This window comes from Schistocerca americana, chromosome 7 (assembly GCF_021461395.2).
Source record: "Schistocerca americana isolate TAMUIC-IGC-003095 chromosome 7, iqSchAmer2.1, whole genome shotgun sequence".
NCBI lineage: Eukaryota > Metazoa > Arthropoda > Insecta > Orthoptera > Acrididae > Schistocerca > Schistocerca americana.
Window position 1 is genome coordinate 171,918,440 of NC_060125.1, and position 26,594 is coordinate 171,945,033.

Here is a 26,594-nt window from a genome sequence, read left to right on the forward strand (position 1 = left end):
AGTGCTCAAAAACGTGTCCTGTCACAGTGAAGTCAAATTTAATATTTTTTGTGGAATCTAAAATTTAAAACACCTCTCTCACACCGGCCTGATTTAGCTTCACTGATCAGTATAGTAAAAACATGCGTATGTTAAGGGATCACGTTCACACAGTTCAATACTGTTATATCCTGATTAAATTGAGCTTAACTTAAATTCCATAAGGCAGTGAAGCAATTTCGAAGTCTCGGTGCGACGAAAATTGTCAGTCGATCTCCTGGAAACATTTGTAATAATTATTAACTTTCGGTGATCACATGGGGAAGACCGGAGATCTGCTGGTAAGACCGTGTTACCCTATTTATTTGAAGTAACTGGATATCTTGAGCATACAAAACGGTAGGTTCGTCCAGTGTAAATCAGACGTTCCCCACTGATCCCGTGCAACACAGCGTAGTAAGCAGACACTGTCAATAATAATCAGTTAAATAATACGCGAACACACTTACTTTAGTTTAGTTCATGTATTAAATTCCTTCTCATACAGAATCTCATCAAGATGGCGACTCGCCCAACAATACATACAAATGCATCCTTCTTTCACGACTAATCGGCAAGAAGTCCTCTATTCTTTTCATAAGAGAAAACATAGATAGCAGAGCAGCTATTCCATGGAGTAAATGGACGCTCCAAAGAATAATTGGGCTTGAAACTACTTTGCATTGATAATCGGTAAGATAAGAAGAGATATTTCGAGATATGTACTGAGTTATATAATTTATAAAATTTCTAAAAATATCGCGGAGAGACCGCTGCAAGAGACATTACAAGCCACGCCATCCGGCCTTTGTACTGCGCAGTACGGAAGCCATCGCCACATGGCAGAACAGAAATATCAGCACGACCATTGAACGCTCTAAGCATGGAAGTAGTCTAACTAATCTTGACACTCGCAAAATAACGTGGCACCGGTGCAGAAAAGTCTTTAGCGTCGTCTTATTGCAACCCCGGAGTTCTGTAGAAGCGCCTGCCTCAGTTGACTGTCACTTGTCTACCTACACACTTCGAGCTATCTATTTTTACTACACAGCAAGATACCACAGTCTTCGTGCAGCATCTCCTTCTTCTTTTGCTACTACCTTTATCCCGCGTCGTGCGCAGGGTCATCAGAGTTAAGTACGGATTTTCCAGGGTTAATTTTAAGCGGTGGCCGGATGCCCTTCTTGCCGCCACCCCATGCCGCCCGGAACGGAATTTATTTTATTTATTTATTTATTGTTCCGTGGGACCAAATTAAGGAGAAGTCTCCATCGTCATGGAACAAGTCAATACATGAAATTATAACACGATATTAGAAAGAGACAAAATGAAATATAAAAAAAACATATTCAGGTGACAAATAAGTTTAAATAAAGAAAATCAACAATGTAACACTTGAATTTGCTTAATTTTTTAGATCTTCCAGGAGCTCCTCGACAGAATAGAAGGAGTGAGCCATGAGGAAACTCTTCAGTTTAGACTTAAAAGAGTTTGGGCAACTGCTAAGATTTTTTAGTTCTTGTGGTAGCTTATTGAAAATGGATGCAGCAGAATACTGCACTCCTTTCTGCACAAGAGTCAAGGAAGTGCATTCCACATGCAGATTGGATTTCTGCCTAGTATTAACTGATTGAAAGCTGCTAACTCTTGGGAATAGGCTAATATTGCTAACAACAAACGACATTAAAGAAAATATATACTCTGAGGGCAATGTCAGAATTCCCAGACTGTTGAATATGGGTCTACAAGACGTTCTCGAACTTACACCACATATAACTCGAACAGCCCGTTTTTGAACCAAAAATACCCTTTTTGAATCAGAAGAATTTCCCCAAAAAATAATACCATACGACAGAAGCGTATGAAAATATGCGAAGTAGACTACTTTTCGTGTTGAAGTGTCACTTATTTCAGATACTGTTCTAATGGTAAATAAAGCAACATTTAGTTTCTGAACAAGATGCTGGACATGGGCTTTCCACAACAGCTTACTATCTATCTGAACGCCTAGGAACTTGAACTGTTCCGTCTCGCTTATAATATGCCCATTCTGTCTGATCAAACTATCGGTTCTTGTTGAATTGTGAGTTAGAAACTGTAAAAACTGAGTCTTACTGTGATTTAACATCAAATTATTTTCCACAAGCCACGAACTTATTTCATGAACTACAGTATTTGATACTGTTTCAATATTACACACAAGATCCTTGACTACCAAGCTGGTGTCATCAGCAAACAGAAATATTTTCGAATCACCTGTAGTACTAGAAGGCATATCATTTATATAAATAAGGAACAGCAGTGGCCCCAGCACCGACCCTTGGGGAACGCCCCACTTAACAGTGCCCCATTGGGACTGAACATCACTACCACTCTCAGTATTGCGGAGAATTACCTTCTGCTTTCTGTTCTTAAAGTAAGATGCGAACAAATTGTAAGCTACTCCCCTTACTCCATAATGGTCCAACTTCTGCAGTAATATTTTGTGGTCAACACAGTCAAAAGCCTTCGTTAAATCAAAGAAAACACCTAGCGTTCGCAACCTTTTATTTAATCCGTCTAAAACCTCACAGAGAAAAGAGAATATAGCATTTTCAGTTGTTAAACCATTTCTAAAACCAAACTCAACATTTGACAGCAAATTATGTGAATTTAAATGCTCCAGTAACCTTGTATATACAACCTTCTCGATAACTTTAGCAAACACCGATGGCATAGATATAGGTCTATAATTGTCAATATTATCCCCCTTTTTATAAAGTGGCTTCACTACTGAGTTCTTTAATCGGTCAGGAAACGGACCACTCCTAAAGGAAAAGTTATGGCTAAGTGCTGGGCTAACATACATAGAACAATACTTCAGTATTCTGCTAGTTACCCTGTCATATCCATGAGAGTTCTTGGTCTTTAGTGATTTAATTATTAACTCAATCTCCCTCTTGTCAGTATCATGGAGGAGCATTTCAGGTAACAGTGTCGGAACACTTTTTTCTAAGAGCGCTATATGATTCCCTGTTGGGACTAGGTACCCCAGCTGTGTGCGTCTAATGTAAATCGTGAAATAATGTGAATGTGTTTCAAATGTCTGTAAGTCGTGTAACTGAGGCGGGACGTGAGGACCAGCCCGGGATTCACCTAGTGGGATGTGGAAAACCGCCTAAAAACCACATCCAGGCCGAACGGCACACCGGTCCTCGTCGTTAATCCGCCGGGCAGATTCGATCCGGGGCCGGCGCGCCCACGCGAGTCCAGGAAGCAGCGCGTTAACGCTTTCGGCTACCCTGTGGGGCAGTCTTCGCCAGCATACGTGCAGCAAAATGCTTCATAATCAGGGACCTGTGATTATATGCAATGACGTCAAATGTTTGTCAGAAGGGTCAAGCGGGAAAGCAAATACACTAACGGAAAGAATCGCTGCACCGAAGAGTTGTGCAACATAAACTAAAGCTGTTAGGTGTGTTTATACATCTGAAAGACGGTATCTATTCAGATTTCGCGCCAGTCGCGTAAGAGTAGCGCTAGTGGTGCCTCTATAAGTATGCAAATCAGGTATGCTTTAAATACAAGCTGTAATGGTTGTTGAGTGATAGTTACGTTTGAGATTGGACCTGGTGAGTTGATATTAGTCAAGAATGCCTTTAAGGCTACAAGATGCTATTATCAGCACCTCACTGAGTTTGAAGAAGGTCGTATAACATGGCTACGAGGAGATAAATGTTCCTTCCTTGATACCGCAGAAAGACTTGGCAGGAAAGTGGTTACTGTGTATGATTGATGGCAGCGGTAGTCACGAAAATGTATTGTCGTAGGAAGGCTGGGCTCTGGGGCAACCACTTGGCACTATCGATTGGGAAGACTATCGCATTCAGCGTATGGCTCCAGCACATCGTACTGCATCTGGAGCAGTAATCTAAGCAGCAGTTGGCACCACAGTGACACAACGAACTGTTACGTATCGGTGAAATCTGGTTTCGCAGGACAGAGCGGATCAGGTTATGGTTGTGCAGGGGCCCGTAATCAGTTACTGTCAGTTGCACAAAACACACAAACTTTTATTTTCCTAAGAACCACTTAATTACACATTGTTTTAAAAGTATCAAAATAAAACAATATGGCTGAAGGCCTAGTTAAGAAAACTTGAAATACCTCCTGGGCTGAAGGCCCAAAACCACACCAAAAACAAGAAGAGCTGAAGGCCTGAACACAAGTTATAAAAAATTGCTTTAAAGAACACAAGTGGCTGAAGCTCTTACCTAAAAAAGTATTTCACGTAAAAACTCGGCTGAAGGCCACATACAAGACACTGAACAACTCAGGGCTTAGGGCCTGGATAACAAGAATTTCAGATACGACAAACGTCCGAAATTTAGTTTTTAAACAAATCAATCTTCACATTTTAATTAAGTTGGCTGAAGGTCTTATTTTAAAATTAAAACAAACTAAATTAATAGATGGCTGAAGGCCTCACACAGTACTTCAGAAAAAATGAAAATCACAATCTAAAACCGACAGAACAGTGGTGCTCAGAAGTGTACCAAAGGTCAGCCTTAGGCGGTAGCTCTAAGGTAAGGTGAGGTGAGACAGGCAGCCAAGAGTAAGGTTAAATAATCGGATGGCAACCCGACCCAGGGATGGCTGAAGGACTGACCAACAACCTAATCAATTCCCTTCTGCCCGACCAATGGCACGACAACGGTGCCGGCCGCGGTGGCCGTGCGGTTCTAGGCGCCCCAGTCCGGAGCCGCGCTGCTGCTGCGGTCGGAGGTTCGAATCCTGCCTCGGGCATGGGTGTATGTGATGTCCTTAGGTTAGTTAGGTTTAAGTAGTTCTAACAAGGGGAGGCCGCCGATTGTGAAATTCAGATTCGATTCATACTGCGCATAATAAAAGCTCATGGCCAGAGGTATAATGGGGCAAAGCACCAAGATGCACTTCTCAGCCGTTGTCGAGAAAATCGACAGTTAAAAGAAACCGTTGCGGTGAAATACTCTCTACGATTACTTATTTTCTACACCGTCGTGGTGCAGCGGTAAGCGGTCGGATTCGTAATCCGAAGGTCGCCGGATCGATTCTCGCGTCTTGCTACCTTTTTTTTAAGTATTTGTTTTTTGTAATTCAAAGCAATCAGTTGCAACAATTATGCATATAATAGGTTGTTGAAAGTCGTTTGTCGTGGAAAAACTGGCGACTTCGAACATCATTATGTTTTCCGCAAACAAAGTGGTATTTCACAAATTTTATTAATTATCTTCATAATATTAACCACGTATAGTTAACGGAAGACGTAGAAACGATATTCCGAAACGAATACGTATAGCGTAAGTCAAACGTTCGAATTAGAATAGAGACCCCACGAACACAAACTTGCTGTGGCAGGTATGAAATATAAACTCCGTTACTCGCTCGTTACACTTGAAGGACAGATGTTGAATGGGCCGAAACGAGCCGCCGCATAACAGCGTAGTTGCCTGCTAACTTCGAAAGAAGGTAGGTGCGGTCCCTAGCGCAACTTGTAACATCGTCGAAAATCAGTGCGGACGGGAGAGCTTTGGTACACCCTGTTAACCAAACGGAAAAATGGAGGCGGTACAATTGGAGAGCGATCCGCCTTCACCAACATGCATAAGCAATTCATTAATAGTTATATATATATATATATATATATATATAAATTACAAAAAACTAATAATAAAAAAATTGCATGGCGCGAGATTCGAACCGGCGACCTTCGAATTACGAACCCGAGTGCTTACCGCTGCGCCACGGCGCTGTAGAAAACTGTTAATCGTAGAGAGTATTTCACCGCAACGGTTTCTTTTAACTGTCGATTTTCTCGACAACGGCTGAGAAGTGCATCTTGGTGCTTTGCCACATTACACCTCTGGCCATGAGCTTTTATTATGCGCAGTATGAATCGAATCTGAATTTCACAATTGGCGGCCTCCCCTTGTAAGTTCTAGGGGACTGATGGCCACAGCAGTTGAGTCCCATAGTGCTCAGAGCCACGACAACGGTATCAGCCAAGGACGAAGATACCAGCAGCACTACATCTTCAAAATTGGCGTCTAAAAACAGCCAAGGAGCAATAACCACTCTAAAAATATGAACAAACAACTAATAGGCTGTCGAACTACACTCCATGCCGGATAGCATCAACACGGCGAGGGAAAAACACTCTGCTGCAAAACTACGCTAACTACCAGGACAAGTAACTGGGGCGTTAACGGCAACAAGACAGAAAATACTGCTGGTGCACTTCACTGACAAATAACAACCAATTTAATAGTTAAAGACCATACAGGAAGACGGCTGCAAAATTTTGCTGACTCCAACACACCATACGTTGCTGCTAGCCAGAACAGCCCGGGAAGCAACAACCGGCAATGAATGAAGAGATGTCACAGTAGTTAAGATTTCATAACAGGTTAACTGATCACTCAACTTCCGCGTCCAGGTTCGGTGGGCAACGAACTTTGTAGCTCTCGCAGCTAGCGCCTTGCAATCCGACTTCGCGTGCACGCCGTCAGCTGTCCCGGCCTGACTTTGCGCCACGGAGACTTCCTCGCTGCTCCGTCCCAACCGACCGACTGCCACACACACCACCACACGGAAATATAGCGGTCACGCAAAAGATGGTACAGCAGTACTAGTATCGATAAGTGCTGCTGCTCCCACTGACGGAGGCAAGTCAGCAACTCGTTATGATAGCAACTCAGGGAGAAATAAGACGCCACTCGATTGTTACAAAATGCCAAAGAACAAACGGCATCGACGCGAGCCGGACACGGCTCAATCAGTTACTGCAAGGATAGCTCTGAACCAGTGGCTCTATAGCGTACATTACACTATCCCAAAAGACCACCATTTGCGACTTCAATGGTGTCAAGCGAGAGCTCGTTGAAGGGCGGGATGGAGATCTGTTGTATTTCCTCAAGAAAGCTGATCCTGCTTCGGTGCCAGTGATGGCCGTGTATTGTTCAGAAGGAGGCCAGTCGAGGACCTGTGACCAACCTGTCTGCGTGCTGGACACACTGGGCCCACACCTGGACTTATGGTCTGGAGTGCGATTTCGTACGACAGCAGGAGCACTCTCGTAGTTATCCTACGCACCCAGATTACAAAACTGTACGTCAGGCTGGTGATTCGACCTATTGTGCTGCCATTCATGACCAGCGTTCGAAGGGGTGTTTTCCAACAGGGTCACACTCGCCTAAATACCGCTGTTGTAACTCAACATGCGCTACACTGTGGCGACATGTTGCCTTGGCCTACTCGATCACCAGAGTTGTCTCCAGTAGAGCATCATGGGACGACGGTCCAGCGTCATTCACAAACAGGATTAATGGTCCCTGTATTGACCGACCAAGTGCAACAGGCGTGGAACTCTATCCCATAAACTGACATCCTGCACTTGTACAACCCAATGTATGCACGTTTACATGTTTGTATTTAAATTCTGGCTATTATTGATATACTGCAAGTTCATATTTTCAATGGCTTAATTCACTCCTATATTAAACTGTGATTGACAAACTGCCAAGCTGGCCGTTGTGGCCGTGCGGTTCTAGGCGCTTCAGTCCGGAACCGCGCTGCTGCTACGGTCGCAGATTCGAATCCTGCCTCGGGCATGGATGTGTGTGCTGTCCTTAGGTTACTTAGGTTTAAGTAGTTCTAAGTCTTGGAGACTGATGACCTCAGGTGTTAAGTCCCATAGTGCTCAGAGCCATTTGAAAAAACAGCCAACCAAATTTTTTACGAAAACGTCGTTCAAAGGCTCAGGAAAAGACTGTATCGAGTAAGACTGGACATTAGAGACAAGTGGATGCTGCATCACATTAATGCTCCTTGTCACATGGCCACTTCCATCACTGAACTTTAGAAATTCCAGTTGTTTCACAATCCCCTATTCACCTAATATGAGTCCTTGTGACTTTTTTCTTTCACCAAAATTGAAAAAGTCTTAAAAGAAAGTCGTTTTGGAACTCTCGTAGGAGAGCTTCTGTGAAGTTCGGAAGGTGGGAAACGAGGTACTGGCGAAAGTAAAGTTGTGAGGACGGGTCTTGAGTTGTGCTTGGGTCGCTCAATTGGTAGAGCACTTGCCCGCGAAAGGTAAAGGTCCCGATTTCGAGTCTCGGTCTGGCACGTAGACAATATTAGTTGAAAAAATAAAAACTTTAGCAGATAAAAAAACTGTCTCATTTCTTTCCACACACACTTCGTATGTCAACGATGGAATAGGCTGGAGTATCCTGCCCGACAAAAATAAAAAAAATAAAAATAAAAAAAACAAAAAAACTACGCAAGTCATTTGGGTAGTGCATTCTCTAGATGCTCCACCTATAGATATGTGCTATCGCCACATCTTGCGTGCTAAAACTACGTGTGGGAGGGGGGAGGTGGGAGGGGGGAGGGGGGGGGGGAAGGGAATCTAACTTTGCAAAGAATGTGAAACCCTATGTTAACTGACATTACAAGCGAACAAATTACTGAGTTATAAGAATTCCAATTCTGTTCGTAGAATACAAAATTAGCTTCAGCGAAACCAACAGTAGCTCAACCAGATGACGATAGTGGCTCGAATTTTTACTGCCTGAACTTAAAAACTAGCTACGTAGGCACGCAATCGAACTTCGTGTGGTTGTAGACGTTTTGGAGATACTGGAGGCTGGCACGAACAGGATATCCTCCAGTGGCAACCAATTCGCAGGCGAGGTAATTATGCGTGTTTATTTTGTTTAGAATAGCTGCTCGCGTGCGCTCTGTGGCAGCTGTTCTGCGATTAGTTGGAGATGTCAGGCGAGTTACTTCCGAGAAATACCGCGGCCTGTAAAGCCCGCTCGCAGCTGGGAAGTCCCTAAGAAACATGAGCTGCTCCTCAGGACGGCTAGGCAGAGCACTGCGCATTGCGCAAGCACTGCATCACGTGGAACGCAGGTTAGTTCCCGGAGGAGTCAGAAGTAAAAGACTAATTATGCAGTTTCGAAAGTGTTGCTACATTCGTTTAATGCAAAGTGATCCTTGAAAGGGGGTAGTTTTCTCACAGGAGCTAGTATCGGTCAAAACAAGAAGAAAATTTCTGGTAATTATATGTCCTAAAGCTAATACTTGTTAAGATATAGCCCGTTTTCTTCCGACGAGTAACATGTTGTTTCCGGCGGTTTAGACCGTCACCGGAGTGCCATAGTAAATTACGACAATACGCATGTGTGGGTACATGAAAGTTCTCGAGAAATCGTGCAGGTCAGGCATCAGGATAGCTTCAGCGTCAACGTATGAGCAGAAATTTACGGTGACGCAGGGCCATACACTTCATCAAGCAGATTACTGGGTGCTGTGTATCATAGATTTCAATGCGATGAATAACCACAGCTACTGAAGACGATGATGAGGTCTCATATTCCGAGGAAGCTTAGGGGACGATCTGGGAGACCCGCACCGCTGACTAGGCAAGGTCCTAGCGCAGGTGGTTTGCCACTGCCTTCCTCCGACCGTAATGGGGTGAATGATGATGATGAAGACGACACAACACTCAGTCATCTCGAGTCAGGGAAAATCCCTGACCCCGCCGGGAATCGAACCCGAGATCCCGTGCGCGGGAAGCGAGAACGCTACCACAAGGCCACGAGCTGCGGACAGCTCCTGAAGAACGTTACGCTTGCAGAAAGACAACGACTACATTTTATGCACGACGGAGAACCTACGAATCTTACGACAGTACCTCACCACAGTGTTTCATGGGCGATGGGTTGGTTGAGGATGTCCGGTAGAATGGCTTTCTCGTTCACCGGACCTGAATCCGTTGGATTTCTGACTATGAGAACATTTAGGGGCATTGTGTATGCGCAACCCATCGTCAATGTACAGGCGCTACAGGAGCATGTGACCATTGAATATGACGCAGTCCTAAAGCAGTGAGGTGTAGCTGAAAGAGAGTGTGATCCACTGCAAATAAGGGCTCTTGGACCTATGAGGATGCGTGGTTTTCACATGCAGCACTGCCTATAGTGCCTACTTTTACGTAACAGACAGATGGGAATGAGACGAAGATTGGCTCATGTCTCAACAGGTACTGGTTTCCGGACATACCACTGTAGGAACGTTTCTTCTTGTGACTCTTCAAGCTTTCACGGCGAATGTGTTGTAAATAGTCTTCACGGGTTTGTCGGCGGATCACTTTGTGGCCACATGGACTTGATACTCTACCTACATTCCTCGAGCATCTGAATTCGCTCCATCCGAATATAAACTTCACAATGGAAGTGGAAAAAGATGGTGCTTAACCTTTCCTTGATGTCTTGGTACGAAGGAAAGCAGATGGAACCTTGGGACACAACGTCTACCGCAAGTGAAGGCATGCCGATCTATATCTGCAGGCCACAAGCTGACATCATCCTGCACAATGCATTACGTACGTTAGTTCATAGAACACGTATTGTATCTGATCCTGAGAGGCTGTCGAGTGAAATACAACATTTGAAGACAGTGTTCCGACAAAACGGTTATTCTGAGAGACAGATACGTAATGCATTCAGGCCCAGGCGAGTTCAATCTATGGAGCATAATGAAGATACGAAGACACCCACCACTTTGGCCTTTTTGCCGTATTTTGGTGCCATGCCGTCAAGAATCGGAAGAGTCCTCGGAAGATACGGAATTAAGTGTGTTTTTCAGCCATCTGCAAAACTGAGAAACCTATTGGGCCGGCCGGTGTGGCCATGCGGTTCTAGGCGCTTCAGTCTGGAACTGCGCGACCGCTACGGTCGCAGGTTCGAATCCTGCCTCGGGCATGGATGTGTGTGATCTCCTTATGTTAGTTAGGTTTAAGTAGTTCTAAGTTCTAGGGGTCTGATGACCTAAGAAGTTAAGTCCCATAGTGCTCAGAGCCATTTGAACAATTTTTTTTTTTTTTGTAAATGTCTTGTAAATGTATATACACACTACATGGAAATACTGCACATTATTTTATACATCATAAATGCTTCTGACACGAATAAATAGCTAATAAATGGGGTAAATGTATTAATTTGAGGTAAGGGATCCTGTTCCGGGAACAGCCGGGTCGAAAGTTATAAATGAAAATGTTTCTGATATCTCTGATAGTGGAATACATGTACCGGTACTGTTGTTCCTAAGACTGTAGAGTAGGCAACTTTCAGAAGTGTTACTATGGAGCAAAACAAAAAAGTTTAGTAAACATGGATTCTAAAATGTATACCTTAAAACCTATGGGCGCTTATTTAGTAGAAGAGACGTGTTTCACAGTTGCGAAGATCAACAGGTGCTCGTAGCTCTTAAGATATTCATTATAGAGCCCATATTTACCTACACTTCTTTCTAGTTTGGTCCATTTTACCACTTCCGAAAATTGTCTACGATCTTAACAACAAAATACCGGAACGTGTATTCCACTTTAAGAGGTATCAGAAAGGTTTATGCCTATAACTTTCGATTTGATCGTTCCTGCACTAGGCTACCTGACATTAAATTGATGCATCTAGCTTCCTCTTTCATCCCTGAAAGTTTGTAACACCCTCTATACCTGTTAGTCCAGTACGAATACAATACAATGACGAGCTATTACAATATTCAAAATCCGCCCCCATAGCTGAGTGGTCAGCGTGACGATTCCCGTCCTACGGGCCCGGGTTCGATTCCTAGCTGGGTTTGGGATTTTCTCCGCTCAGGGACTGGGTGTTGTCTTCATCATCATTTCATCCCCATCCGGCGCGCAGGTCGCCCAATGTGGCGTCAAATGTAATAAGACCCGCACCAAGGCAGCCGTACCTGCCCCGTAAGGGTCCTCCCGGCCAATGACGCCAAACGCTCGTTTCCGTTTCCACTATATTCGAACAGTCTTCCTTTCTGCGCAACAAAGGTTGGTTCTGCACGCCGTGCCTCTTAGGTCATTTCTCCGTGCTTTCAGAGCATTCACGCCAGTTTCCCCGGAAAACGAATCTGGGTGATGCCTCAGACGTTCTTTGCGGATTATGTGGAATAATTTTTTCAAAGTTATTAGCAGAAGAATTTTTCCCACATGTCGTCCTTCTTCCACTGCTCAGGAACAGCTAAGAAATTTATCAATCTTACATTTGAAATTAATATTTTATTCGGGAATTAAAAAAACGTATGCAGTTTATCATAAACACTAAAAACAATGCGTTTACCTAACAGCAACATTGACGGTTGGCAGGAAGAGGGAAAAGAAGGAACCACCCAGCCCCAGCACTGGTTGAATTCTACTTGGCACGGATTTCAATTTGCCAACTGAAACGCTTTCGGTTAAACGATGTTTCGGTCGATCAATAGTGTGCATCTCGATGCTCTGATTTACATTATTTTGTAATTTTTTTGACTTCAGTAAATTGTATTGTTCCAACACCCCCACAACGATACAGCAGCGAAGAGCTGCGTTTAAGAACCTTTAATTACTTTCTATGATGTATTTTGTTTAAATAAATGAAAGATATTTTTTACGTCTTCCTCGCTGCCGCAAAGGAGACACACTTCTGTTTTACCCCAAGTTACGACTAAGCACCTTTTCCATTACAAGTGCAGGAACCGTTTTGTAATGTGTAACATTTACGTAAATATCAAAAACTATATTTGAGTTAATTCAGTCAGTTCTTCTAATAATTTAATTAATAACTATCCATGTTTCTTGTTACAGCTTTAGATTGCCTGTGAGACAGTCGCCATACGCTGATAACAAATAGATGCATTTGGCCAGCAGAAATTGTCAATGCTTTTAGTGCAAATTGCACAGCCAAAATATCTAAGAACCTCATCTTCTCGAACGTTTAGTTCCGGAATCTCTAAATCCGATGCCTTCAAATTATTCTGTCATTATTCCAGTTTCAAATAACGCGGTCACAGCATCCCGTTTTTAAACAGGCAATGGCTCAATATTTTCTCAATAAGACTACAGGTCTTCCAACGAAACCCAAGCACTTAACGCCGCTGCGTAAGTGAGATGCTTCTTTATAACTGATCCTCCCATTTTTGCTAAATTTTATTTCAATCACTAAATAAATCGCCAGGTCCTGATGGGATTTTTATGCGACGATCCCGTGAAAGGGTTAGTGGTGGATATTGAATTTCGGCTGCTTCACTACGTGATATTGAATTTCAGCTGCTTCACTACGTGAGCAGGTCCTGGCATAGCGTATCCCAGGACAGTATTCGCCGTCTGTACGATCGACAGGGTGCCAGAGTCAACGCCTGCCACTGCCTGTGGAGGCTACACCATGTGCTGTAATGAATGTTTCAGCATGGGTCGAAACCGGCTATCTCAGAACCTTGTTGAGTTGATTTTGGGGAGCAGACCAAACTGCGACGTCATCTGTCTCATCGGATTAGGGAAGGATGTTGGTTGGTTGGTTGGTTTGGGGAAGGAGACCAGACAGCGTGGTCATCGGTCGCATCGGATTAGGGAAGGATGGGGAAGGAAGTCGGCCGTGCCCTTTCAGAGGAACCATCCCGGCATTTGCCTGGAGTGATTTAGGGAAATCACGGAAAACCTAAATCAGGATGGCCGGACGCGGGATTGAACCGTCGTCCTTCCGAATGCGAGTCCAGTGTGCTATATCTCAGAACCACTTGTGCTATTGGGCTGTAATGTAATCATTTCAGGTACCCCATACGCACCGTTTTAACAATAAATCTTGAGTGAATTCGAAACCTCTTAAAGGGCGTCCTATTTTATTCCTTCAATGTGTTTATGCAGACAGAAATTGTTTATGTACTGAATGTCGACAGACTTGAGGTGAGACATGAACACGAAACACTTTTTTTTTTTTTTTTTCAGGTGAGAGCGTTCCCGTGACGAAGACGCCGCTGCCCAAGACCGCCGGCGGCTACTACAACGCCCGAGAGGACAGCAACCACACGCTCTTCTGCGGGACAGAGGTAACCACACGACACGCCAGTCGCTCACGTCTCGCACGCGCGATTTATGTTGTCATCATATTCCTCTTCGTACCCCAACGAAAGCGGCAATCTCTGCGATATTTTCCTCGTTTTAGGGTGAACTGGCAATGAAGCTTACTGCTGCGAGTGGAGATGGAAGATATCTGGCTCTGTGCCAGACGTTGACATTCTCTTTGAACACGTCACAGTTCAGTGATACTCTACAATAACGGGCACAGGCTACAACCGTTAGAGACTGGAACCATGTCACCCAGCTATGAGTTGAAACTGAGAGGCGTTGTAACACATCTGCATACCTTGAGTAGATGTAAATGTCATGTGAGTAGCCCCCCACCCGTCGGGTAGATCGTTCGCCGGGTGCAAGTCTTTTGATTTGACGCCACTTCGGCGACTTGCGCGTCGATGGGGATGAAATGAGGATGATTAGGACAACGCAACACCCAGTCCCTGAGAGGAGAAAATCTCCGACACAGCCGGGAATCGAACCCGTGCCCTTAGGATTGACATTCTGCTGCGCTGACCACTCAGATACGGGGACGTACTGTTCCTTGCGTGAGGGAGAGACACTGTGGAATAAGCATAGAAATGTAGTATAATAATAGTAGAAAATAAAAAGTAAAAAAAAATTAATGCCTTAAACACTAGGGTGTAACAAAATGGTATGGCCAAGCTATCAGGAAACATTCCCCTCTCACAGAGGAATAAAGTATACTGTTTGGACATTATACCATTTCCATGTTAGAGCTCGGTTTCTACAACTCTTCGACACATTAAACTCTGGAAACTCACAGGAAAAGAACGAATCAGCACAGTATGAAACACTTTCCTACGTGAAATGTTCCAAATACCCTCCGTTAGCAAGGATACATGCATCAACCCGCAGTCGCATTGAATCCCTGACGCGCTGATGTGTTCCTGAAGAATTGCTTATTGTTGCACGGCTTTCCACAACACTAGCACGGAAATTCTGTACATCTTGTACGGGGGTTCGTACACAAGGCGTTTCAAATGCCCCCATAAATCAAAAGTCTAGTGAGTCTTGGTTCGGAGAGCGTGGAAGGCAAAGAATTCGTCCACCTCTACCTATACATCCATCACGGAATTTGTTATTTAGAAGCCTACTAACATTAACTCTGGAATGAGGAGGAGCTCCACCGTGCATGAAGTACATGCTTTATCGCACACATAAAGGCACATGTTCTAACAGAACAGGTACAGTATTTTCTTAAAAGCATCGTAAGTTCCTCTGTTGGGCCTGGATGGAGGAATATAAGGCTTTAAGGAAGAGTCACCAACAATCCAGGCCCACACGTTGAGAGAAAAACTTCGTTGATCACGTGATTCGACAATCGTGAGGATCGTGAGGATTCTCGACAGCCAATATATGCTGACTGTGACAATTTACAACCTGATCATGTTGAAACGAAGCCTCATCTGTGAACAACACATTTGCACTAAGGTGACGGCTGACGCATTGTTGAATGAAACATTCGCAGAAGTGTACTTGTGCAAAAAAATCAGATGCTTATAGTGCATGCACACGCTGTAGATGGTATGGGTATCGCAGTTTCTCACGTAGCACTCTCCAGACAGTCATGTGGTCAACATTACTTGTTGCAGCTAATTGACCTACGCTGACAGTAGGTTTGTCGACAATTGCACGAAGAAGTTCCTCCTCCAGTTGAGCTGTCCCCGATTTTCTAGGCTTTCCTAGTCGCGAGTGGTAGGCTTAAACGCCCCATTCTCGTTTAGACAACGATCAATTGGAATAAACGTCTTCCTGCAGGGGCACCGTAGTTCTGGAAATCTCTTTCGATACAAGCGTTCAACACCACGGTCATTACCATCTGCCAATCAACGCAGCAAATAGATGTCTTCGAACTTCGCATTTGAGCATATTTCCATTGCAATGTACCGGAGACCAAGTCCATGTTGAATATTAAATAACTGATGCTACGTGCTTGATGAACACTAAACAGACGATGCTACGTTACATACACTACTGGCCATTAAAATTGGTACTCCACGAAGATGACGTGCTACAGATGCGAAATTTAACCGACAGGAAGAAGATGCTATGATATGCAAATGATTAGCTTTCCAGAGCATTCACGCAAGGTGGGCGCCGGTGGCGACACCTACAACGTCCTGACATGAGGGAAGTTTCCAACCGATTTCTCATACTCAAACAGCAGTTGACCGGCGTTGCCTAGTGAAACGTTGTTGTGATGCCTTGTGTAAGGAGGAGAAATGCGTACCATCACGTTTCCGACTTCGATAAAGGTCGGATTGTAGCCTGTCGCGATTGCGGTTTATCGTATCGCGACATTGCTGCTCGCGTTGATAGAATCCAATGACTCTTAGCAGAATATGGAATCGGTGGGTTCAGGAGGGTAATACGAAACGCCGTGCTGGATCCCAACGGCCTAGTACCACTAGCAGTCGAGATGACTGGCATCTTATCCGCATGGCTGTAACGGATCGTGCAGCCACGTCTCGATCCCTGAGTAAATAGATGGGGGCGTTTGCAAGACAACCTGCACGAACAGTTCGACTACGTTTGCAGTAGCATGGACTATCAGCTCGGAGATCATGGCTGCGGTTACCCTTGACGCTGCATCACAGACAGAAGCGCCTGCGATGGTGTACTCACGTCGAACGTGGGTGAACGAATGGAAAAACGTCATTTTTTCGGATGAATCCAGGTTCTGCTTGCAGCATCACGATGGTCGCATCCGTATTTGGCGACATCGCGGTGAACACACATTGCAAGCGTGTATTCGTCTTCGCCATACTGGCTTATCACCCGGCGTGATGGTATGGAGTGCCATTGGTTACACGTCTCGGTCACCTCTTGTTCACATTGACGGCACTTTAAACAGCGGACGTTACATTTCAGATGTGTTACGACCTTTGGCTCGACCCTTCATTCGATCCCTGCGAAACCTTACATTTCAGCAGGATAATGCACGATCGGATGTTGCAGGTCCTGTACGGACCTTTCTGAATACAGAAAATGCTCGACTGCTGCCGTAGCCAGCACATTCTCCAGATCTCTCACGAACTGAAAACGTCTGGTCAATGGTGGCCCAGCAACTGGCTCGTGACAATACGCCAGTCACTACTCCTGATGAACTGTGGTATCGTGTGGAAGCGGCATGGGCAGCTGTACCAGTAAACGCCATCCAAGCTCTGTTTGACTCAATGCCCACTCGTATCAAGGCCGTTATTACAGCCAGAGGTGGCAGTTCTGGGTACTGATTTCTCAGGATTTATGTACCCAAATTGCGTGAAAATGTAATCACATGTCAGTTCTGGTATAATATATTTGTCCAATGAATACCCGTTTATCATCTGCATTTCTTCTTGGTGTAACAATTTTAATGGCCCGTAGTATATATATATATATATATATATATATATATATACTTTAGTTAACAGCTTCAGTTCTCACAATGGGATCCATAATGAACGTAACTGTAACCTTGTTGAGCCGGACGAGTTGTGACGGACAGGGATGTTTGGCGGCAGGTGATGCAGTCGCGAGGGCAGAAGGGCGGCTCTGCCAGGGCGCTGGTCCTGCGGACGGGCTACCTGACGGCCAAGGGCGAGCTGGTGCGGTCCATCCTGTACCCGCCGCCAGCCGACTTCCGCTTCGACCGAGACGTCGGCCGCTTCATCATTGTGCTCGGTATCATCTCCACCTGCGGTCTCATCTACACCATCGTCTCGAAGGTGAGCCCCACTCCCTCCTCTGTCTACACTAATTACTGGAAAAAATTAACTTTAGTCTGCACTGGCTGTTAACATTTACAGCAATTTCTCTCAGTAGCTACTACAATTAGGGTCCAGCGGGCTACTCTGCTTACGGGGCTAGTCCGTCTGAAATAAAAAATGTAGCAACAGTGCTCTAAGTTTCTTACAGTCAAGATCGTTTTGCCTCCAGTCTCTGACAGTATCTCTGTGAAGCCACATGTGGTGTAGTAAGAATGTTTCCTATTAAATTTATTGACAGGACAGGAGAACAAACTCTAGAAGTAAGCGAATTGTCATAGGTTACTGCCATAGTTGAATAATACAACCTAACAAATTAAGGAGCGCTCAATAACGTGAAATTTTAAACTGCTATTGTTATTTGTATAGGAACACACGTTATGCAGTGTGTGTATCAGCAAATATAGCTGGCTTTTCCACAAAAGTCTGATTTTCCGCGTCTTTGTCGAGCACCTGGGTCTATTTCGCCCCGTAGACGTGGGGCTATTACCGCTCCCTCAAATTATTAGTTTTGTAAGTAGGCTGTTTAGTGTTTTTATGTTGGTAACGCCACGTAGCGCTCTGTATGAAAATCACTGACTGTACTGTGTGCAGTCTGTGGCTGGTTGGACTCATTGTTGGAATATTCGCTTGTGTAGTGTTGGGCAGTTGGGTGTGAACAGCGCGTAGCGTTGGAGGTTAGCCGCCAGCAGTGTTGGATGTGGAGAGAGAGATGCCAGAGTTTTGAGAGGTTACTATAAGCGGACGATCTGGACGTGTGTCCGCCAGAAAAAGGAAATTTGTAAAGATGGATGTCAGGAACTGATGAGTTGACTTTTGAAAATTATTAAGGAAAATACATTGTTTGTTCTCTATCAAAATCTTTCATTTGCTAACTATGCCTATCAGTAGTTAGTGCCTTCAGTAGTTAGAATCTTTTATTTAGCTGGCAGTATTGACGCTCGCTGCATTGCAGTAGTTTGAGTAACGAAGATTTTTATGAGGTAAGTGATTCATGAAAGGTATAGGTTATTGTTAGTCAGGGCCATTCTTTTGTAGGGATTATTGAAGGTCAGATTGCGTTGCGCAAAAGGTATTGTGTGTCAGTTTAGTGATGATCAGAATAAGTAAAGAGAAAACTGTCCGCCCAGACCAAACGCAACGAACAATACCGAACAAAATGGGAAAAAAATTTAGAGCACTTGTCCGCGAAAGGCAAAGCTCCCGAGTTCGAGTCTCGGTCCAGCACACAGCTTTAATCTAACACAAAGTTTCATATGACGAAAATTGTTTACTTGTAGTAAATGCTTCTGTTTTTGACACTGAAATACGATGGGCATAATAGACTCTTGACTGAGTGTAATAACCCCACCATTTTGATATACTGTGATCGCTGCCTCCTGATGATGTTTGTTTAATACTTTGCGTAAAGAAATCTCGATCTTCTATATGCTGCAATGTATTCACAATTAAAATACTGTCATTGTATCACATGACAAATTTTTTAGAGTGTCATATCACATTATATAGGGCTTACAGTTGAATCGAGCGGAATAGCACCGCGGTGTCCTATGCCTTATCACACAGATAAGAAAAAAAATTAAATGTTTTACAAGTGAAAATGTTATTTGTCCCTACCAATCATGTTTCTCCGATTCGTGCTAGACTTCATCAGTGGCCTATACTAAAGGGTGAAACAAAAAAGGAACCTTTTTAATGCACAACGAAAATAGAAAAAATCCAATAAAATTTTTATTGGTAGCAGTTGAACCACTACAACTTGCCTTTAAAAGACTGCAATCCAAATTATCAATGTTTGAAAATTACGTCCTCCTGTGCATATGCATTCTTCCTATCTGCTCTTGAGCTTCCTCATTGATTGTTGCAACATATCAGCTGGGATAGCACGAATTTCGTCATGAGCTCTTTGTTTCGATTCATCTGGTTTTCTTACCTGAGTCGTGTAGACCCGACACTTAAGTTAGCTCCGCAAGAAAAATCCACAAACGGACAAATCCAGTGGTCTTCAGGGCCAGAGAACTTCTCCGGACCTTTAAATGACGCCGTTGCCAAGCAGTTCTCACAGAGCTGCCACTGATTGCGCTGCAGTGCGGGATGCAACAAAAGATTGCAGCATTCGAAAGACTAGATTCAATTACAGCGTATGAGGCAACTGCACGCAATACTGTGACCTCGCTGACGTGTAGAGGGCGTTCATGAACTTTATTACGGTTGCTGTCTGCCCAGTAACTGCTGTTTTGCTTTACCACGTAACCTCTGAGATGAAAATGGGTCAAAGCTTGTTCAGAAATTCATTATCCTCATTTATGTTTGCCATAATCTGCTGAAATAATTCTAAACGCAACTAGTAATCGTTCTCTTCAAGTTGTTGCACGATATGCAACTTCTTTCATTGTTTTTGTAAAACATTTTCATAGCAAAAGCACGCTACCGACCAAACCTCGGACCCTTAATTGCTAAATGGTGAAATTGTTTACAGGCCATGCTATCTGTTTCGCAGTGCTTCCAACAGCATGCATTTCTTTTGACTCTTTGCATTTAATACGAGTTTCAGTTAGGAAGTAAAGCCACCTACATTTTTTTATTTTACAATAAAATTTCCATACACATAGGATAACATCTACATCTATATCGATACTCTGCAAATCACATTTAAGTGCCTGGCAGAGAGTTCATCGAACCACCTTCATAATTCTCTATTATTCCAATCTCGTATAGCGCGCGGAAAGAATGAACACCTATATCTTTCCGTACGAGCTCTGATTTCCCTATTTTATCTTGGTGATCGTTCCTCCCTATGTAGGTCGGTGTCAACCAAATATTTTCACATTCGGAGGAGAAAGTTGGTGATTGGAATTTCGTGAGAAGATTCCGTCGTAACGAAAAACGCCTTTGTTTTAGCCGGGCGCGGTGGTCTCGCGGTTCTAGGCGCGCAGTCCGGAACCGTGCGACTGCTACGGTCGCGGGTTCGAATCCTGCCTCGGGCATGGATGTGTGTGATGTCCTTAGGTTAGTTAGGTTTAAGTAGTTCTAAGTTCTAGGGGACTTATGACCACAGCAGTTGAGTCCCATAGTGCTCAGAGCCATTTTTGAGCCTTTGTTTTAATGATGTACATCCCAAATCCTGAAACATTTCTGTGACACTCTGTCCCATATTTCGCGATAATACAAAACGTGCTGCCTTTCTTTGAACTTTGTCGACGTACTCCGTCAGTCCTATCTGGTAAGGATCCCACACCGCGCAGCAGAATTCTAAAATAGGACGGACAAGCGTAGTGTAGGCAGTCTCTTTAGTAGGTCTGTTACATTTTCTAACAAGGGAACCTCCCCATCGCACCCCCCTCAGATTTAGTTATAAGTTAGCACAGTGGATAGGCCCTGAAAGACTGAACACACTCCAGTCGAGAAAACAGGAAGAAGCTGTGTGGAACTACGAAAAAAATAAGCAAAATATACTCCATGTGCAAGATAGGCAACATCAAGAGCAAAATCTGAGGAGCGCCGTGGTCCCGTGGTTTGCGTGAGGAGCTGCGGAACGAGAGGTCCTTGGTTCAAGTCTTCCCTCGAGTGAAAATTTTTATTTTCACAAGTTATGATCTGTCCGTCGGTTCATTGACGTCTCTGTTCACTGTAATAAGGTTAGTGTCTGTTTTTTTGCGACCGCACCGCAAAACCGTTCGATTAGTAGACGAAAGGACGTGCCTCTCCAATGGGAACCGAAAACATTTGATCGCAAGGTCATAGGTCAACCGATTCCTCCACATGAAAATCCGTCTGATATATTCTATACGACACTGATGACGGCATGTGCGTCACATGACAGGAATATGTTGTCGACCCACCTAACTTGTACACTTGGCGAATGGGTAAAAAGATTCTTCTACCTTGCCCAATTTAGGTTTTCTTGTGGATGTGATAATCACACCCAAAAAAGTGATGAAAACATAAAGAGTTTGTCACATAAACTGCAACAAATGAATGCAACAGTTTCACAGTCGCACAGTTTTCCCTGTACTCTGTCAAAACATACGTTTTCCGTGTGTAGACCGTCAAATCCTGCATATGTCCAAGCAAATCTGAACATGTCCTGGAATTTTGGAGAGCGAAGTTGATTATGTGTGATTGCCTGATCTTTGATAATTGTCTGAAAATAAAAAATTAAACTTCTCACTCGAGGGAAGACTTGAACCAAGGGACCTCTCGTTCCGCAGATGTTCACGCTAGCCACGGGACCACGGCGCTCCTGATCTCACATTCTCCTTGATGTTGCCTATTTTACGCATGGACTACTCAGTTTGTATATTTTGCTTATTTTTTTCATAGTTCCACACAACTTCTTCCTGTTTTCTCGATTGATCTGTGTTCAGTTTTTCAGGGTCTATCCAATCCACTGTGCCAACTTACAACTAAATCTGAGGGGGGCGGGGGGGGGGGGGGGGGGGTGCGATGGGGAGGTTCCCTTGTAAGTATCCTGCCAATAGACGCTGTCTTTGGCTACCCTTCCCCACAACATTTTCTATGTGTCCCTTCAAATTTAAGTTCTTCGTAATTGTAATACATAGGTATTTGGTTGAATTAACGGCTTTTAGATTAGACTGATTTATCGTGTAACCGAAGTTCAACGAGTTCCTTTTAACACTAATGTTGATGGCCTCACACTTATTTAAAGTCAATTGCCACTTCTCGCACCATTCCGATATTTCTTCTAAATCGTTTTGCAGTTTGTTTTGATCTTCTGATGACTTTATTAGTCGATAAACGACAGCGTCATCTGCAAACAACCGAAGATGGCTGCTCATATTGTCTCCCAAATCGTTTATATAGATAAGGAGGAGCAAAGGGCCTATAACACTACCTTGGAGAACGCCACAAATCACTTCTGTTTTACTCGATGACTTTCCGTCAATTACTACAAACTGTGATCTCTCTAATAGGAAATCACAGATCCAGTCACATAACTGAGACGATATTCCATAAGCACGCAATTTCACTACGAGCCGCTCGTGTGGTACAGTGTCAAAAGCCTTCCGGAAATCCAGAAATACGAAATGGTTCAAATGGCTCTGAGCACTATGGGACGCAACTGCTGTGGTCATCAGTCCTCTAGAACTTAGAACTAATTAAACCTAACCAACCTAAGGACATCACACACATCCATGCCCGAGGCAGGATTCGAACCTGCGACCGTAGCAGCAGCGCGGCTCCGGACTGGAGCGCCTAGAACCGCACGACCACCGCGGCCGGCCCAGAAATACGGAATCGATCTGAAATGCCTTGTCAATAGCACTCAGCACTTCATGTGAATAAAGAGCTAGTTGTGTTTCACAAGAACGATGTTTTCTAAACCCATGTTGACTGTGTGACAATAGACCGTTTACTTCGAGGTAATTCATTATGTTCGAACACAATATATGTTCTAAAATCCTGCTGCATATGATTCCCACAGTACATTTACGAGCCATAATCGGGAGGTCAGTTCGTGCACAAAATCGTGCTTCACCAACACTTTCGCAGTTACGGGCGGCTGTAGAGGCAGCAGAAGCTCAGTGTTTCTGCAAGGAACTTCCAGCGACTTCTTGAGTCCACGCCACGTCCAGACGATGCACTATGCCGGGCAGAAGGAGGTCCGACACGACATTTGGAGATTTCCCATGACTTGTCACCTCAGTATAATACAATATCACAAGGATAATCATGTACGGCATACAGTTAAAACACACTAAGATCTATTTTGTGCGATCCTTTGCATACACTGATGATCCAAACCATTGTCATCACCTGCTTAACAACGTGTTGGTCCAAAATTGGAACGCAATACTGCAGCGATTCTGGGTAGCACGGATTCGACAAGTCCTTGATGGGGTTCCGGAGATACGTGGGACCAGCTGTCTTTGCACAGGATGACCAGAAGGAGGGTTCATTTGATACATCACATCCTGAGACATCAAGAAATCGTCAGTTCGGTAATATGGGGAAGTGTGGAGAGTAGCAATTTTAGTGCAGAGACAAAGACTTGAACACAGGAAGAAGACTCAGATGGATGTCGGTTGTCGCAGCTATGCAGGAACGAAAAGGCTGCCATAGGATAGACTAGCGTGGAGGTCAGCAAAAATCCCACTCAGGACAGAAGCCTTCACACATATCTGATTCACGAAGTAACTTCCTTACCGCAACAATCCCACGCTAAGCCGCGGAAACTTACTCACCAGTTGCAGCCGTGTTGCGCAGTATCAGAGCGCCATCTGTCTCAACCTCTGAATGGTCATTTACCACGTTCTATGATATCCGTCTATTATTCTCGTCAGCGCAGCAGAACACAATCTGGGAACCACCTCCAGGAAGCGGTTACGTGCTCGGCCGATGAATTACAGCCAGTCTCAGAGGCTCTATGGCATCCTACTGCTTGTATAACAGAAGGTCGAGAGCTGTTTAGGTGGTGTCGAGAGGCTGTTACTGCACGCATTTCCAAATGTCTGTTATAATATCACTTTGGATATGGAGCACCAGTGCCAACGACCGAAGGAAGGCAACCTTGAACAAAGATTATCTGGACCCCCTTGTTGGAGGTTAATGCAATGGGCCAAATAAACATTCATTAAAAAATCGCTTGTCAGAAACGCTGTAAGACTATAGAAGGAAGGATATTATAGAATTATATATAGAATTATATTATAGAATATTATAGAATACAGAATAGGTTATGGAAACTTGAGTATTCTGTTCGGTGTATAGAACATATTGAAAATTCTTCATTTAAGTTTCCTGCTTATATTGCTGAGTGGAATTGACTATACTGTCTCTTTACAATTCTTTATCATCTCAACACTGACCCACAATATCCTAGCGCAACGCAATCTGATTGCTCAAAATGACTTCAAATAGTTAATACAAGAGTCTAACCACTGTAGGCTCTAATTACTAATAGGCATGTGGTTAGCAAAGGAAAGATTTTGTTGCAGATCAAACAATTTATTTACCTTAAGAATGTAACAGTCAGTTAAAAAATTATATAATCGTCCATAACATCCAGTTCCAAAAATTATATAATCATCGACAAGTTGCATTTCCATGACGGAACACGTCCAGATCGTCCGCTCCCGCTAACACTTCAAACCTCTAACCTAACTACTCACATCCAACTTCCATCACTGCTGGCTGTTTACCTCCTAGTGTTAGTCCGACCAGCCACAGGTTCTTCTACAGAGTGCACACAGTGCTGTCAGAGTTATTAATGCAGAGCGCTACATAGCGTTGCCAACATACAAACACATAAACAGCTTACTTACAATATAAAGCCGGCAAAATAAAACAGGTGAAGTTATTAAAGAACTGTAAACTAGCAACCAAGATATTATTGTTCTCCCAGAAACAAAGAACAAAACACATAGAATGGAAGCCTTACGCAAATCTTTACTGTGTATACCAGTAACTCAGAGGCAGTCTTGGAATAACGATCCCCATGAAAAACGAACTCAGGAGAATGATCGCAGACCTAAAACCTACTGATCGAAATTTATTAAAAATTATATTAATATCATGGACACAAATGTATCATTTTGGAAGTGTAAAGAATCGTAACGGATGAAACAGTATATAAATTAAACTAATTTGTTAATAAATTATATGGAATAAAAGAGGATATTGGAAGAACTAGAGACACTATCACTGCAGGAGATTTTAACTGTAGAATAAATGTAAAATTGGATTCAAAATTATAGAGGCAGTAATTATGAATTAATAATGAGAGTGATAATAGCCTCTATGATATTTGTGTGCAAAATTCATTGGAAATCCTGAATCACTTTCAGCGACATGACGAAATACATAAATACACATGAAATTTAATACAGTACATCAAATATCAATAATAAGTTATCGCTAACCACCAAATAAAGATAAAAATACGTTAAGAGGGATATCTTCAGTAATCAGTATCTAATACATTGCAAATAATTTCCTTCCAGAGCAACAGAGGCTCACAAAGACAAGTGCTATGATACAGAAATCTCTACAAATAAGTCACTGTCCATTAATATTATTTAAATAACCTTGAGAATGAAAGTACTATATATTCTTTCAGAAGACACTATATGAAAAATTAGTAGAAACAACATTTTATGCTAAAGAAAATCGTTATCATCATACCATAAGTAAATTACATGAATCAGTAACAGAACTATTATAGGAAGAAATGAAATACATGAAATTTGAAAAAATATAATTCTTTAAAATAGCCAAATTCCAGAAATGTTATTAAGCCAAAATTAGGAAAATAGCTGAAGATATCCAGCGCTAATCCCGCCTGCTGGCTGCATTGTCAAGCTGGTGGAAGTAAGTCACTTAGAAGTAAGACATTTTGTTCGCGAACTAATCTTGCTGACAACTGCCCATGATATTGATCGCTCTCACTCACTGACATACCCTACTTGCCACTGGTGTCTCAGGACGCACGTGGAGTTATCATCGGTATTTCGAGGGGCAACTCGTCAGCCCTGCTCATTCAGCCATGCTCCTCTAGGTGACCCTGAATTTAGGGTTGTTTGGGAATTAGTTGGATCCTTTATTACATGTTATAGGTTTATTGCTAAAATGGCCATTCTTTGTACGCTTCCTGAACGTTCAGTTTCTTTTTCACTATGTCTTGCTGTATCGGAAGGATTCCACTACCTCCATGAGACGATTCCTGGATTCATCGTACTGTGTGCAGGTATAGAGGACATGACTGGAGTCCTCTTCCTTGCCACATGTACACCTGGCGCTGTCTTCTTTTTCAATCCATGGTCTGTCAACAGGCATGTAAGGCATTAAGACATAATTGTTTACCCCTCACCAAACCATCCGATATTGTCCCGCGCCTGGTGCCGAACTATAAGTTT

At 43.5% G+C, this 26,594-nt stretch overlaps 1 protein-coding gene across 1 annotated transcript in view; it reads left to right on the forward strand.

Moving 5' to 3' along the window:
* Positions 1-26,594, forward strand: part of LOC124621805 (polyamine-transporting ATPase 13A3-like) — a 376,394-nt gene that overhangs the window by 297,682 nt on the left and 52,118 nt on the right. Inside the window, exons 9-10 of the mRNA XM_047147242.1 lie at positions 13,823-13,923; positions 17,476-17,679. Of these exons, the coding sequence (XP_047003198.1) occupies positions 13,823-13,923; positions 17,476-17,679 (305 nt within the window). The remainder of the gene's footprint in view (positions 1-13,822; positions 13,924-17,475; positions 17,680-26,594) is intronic.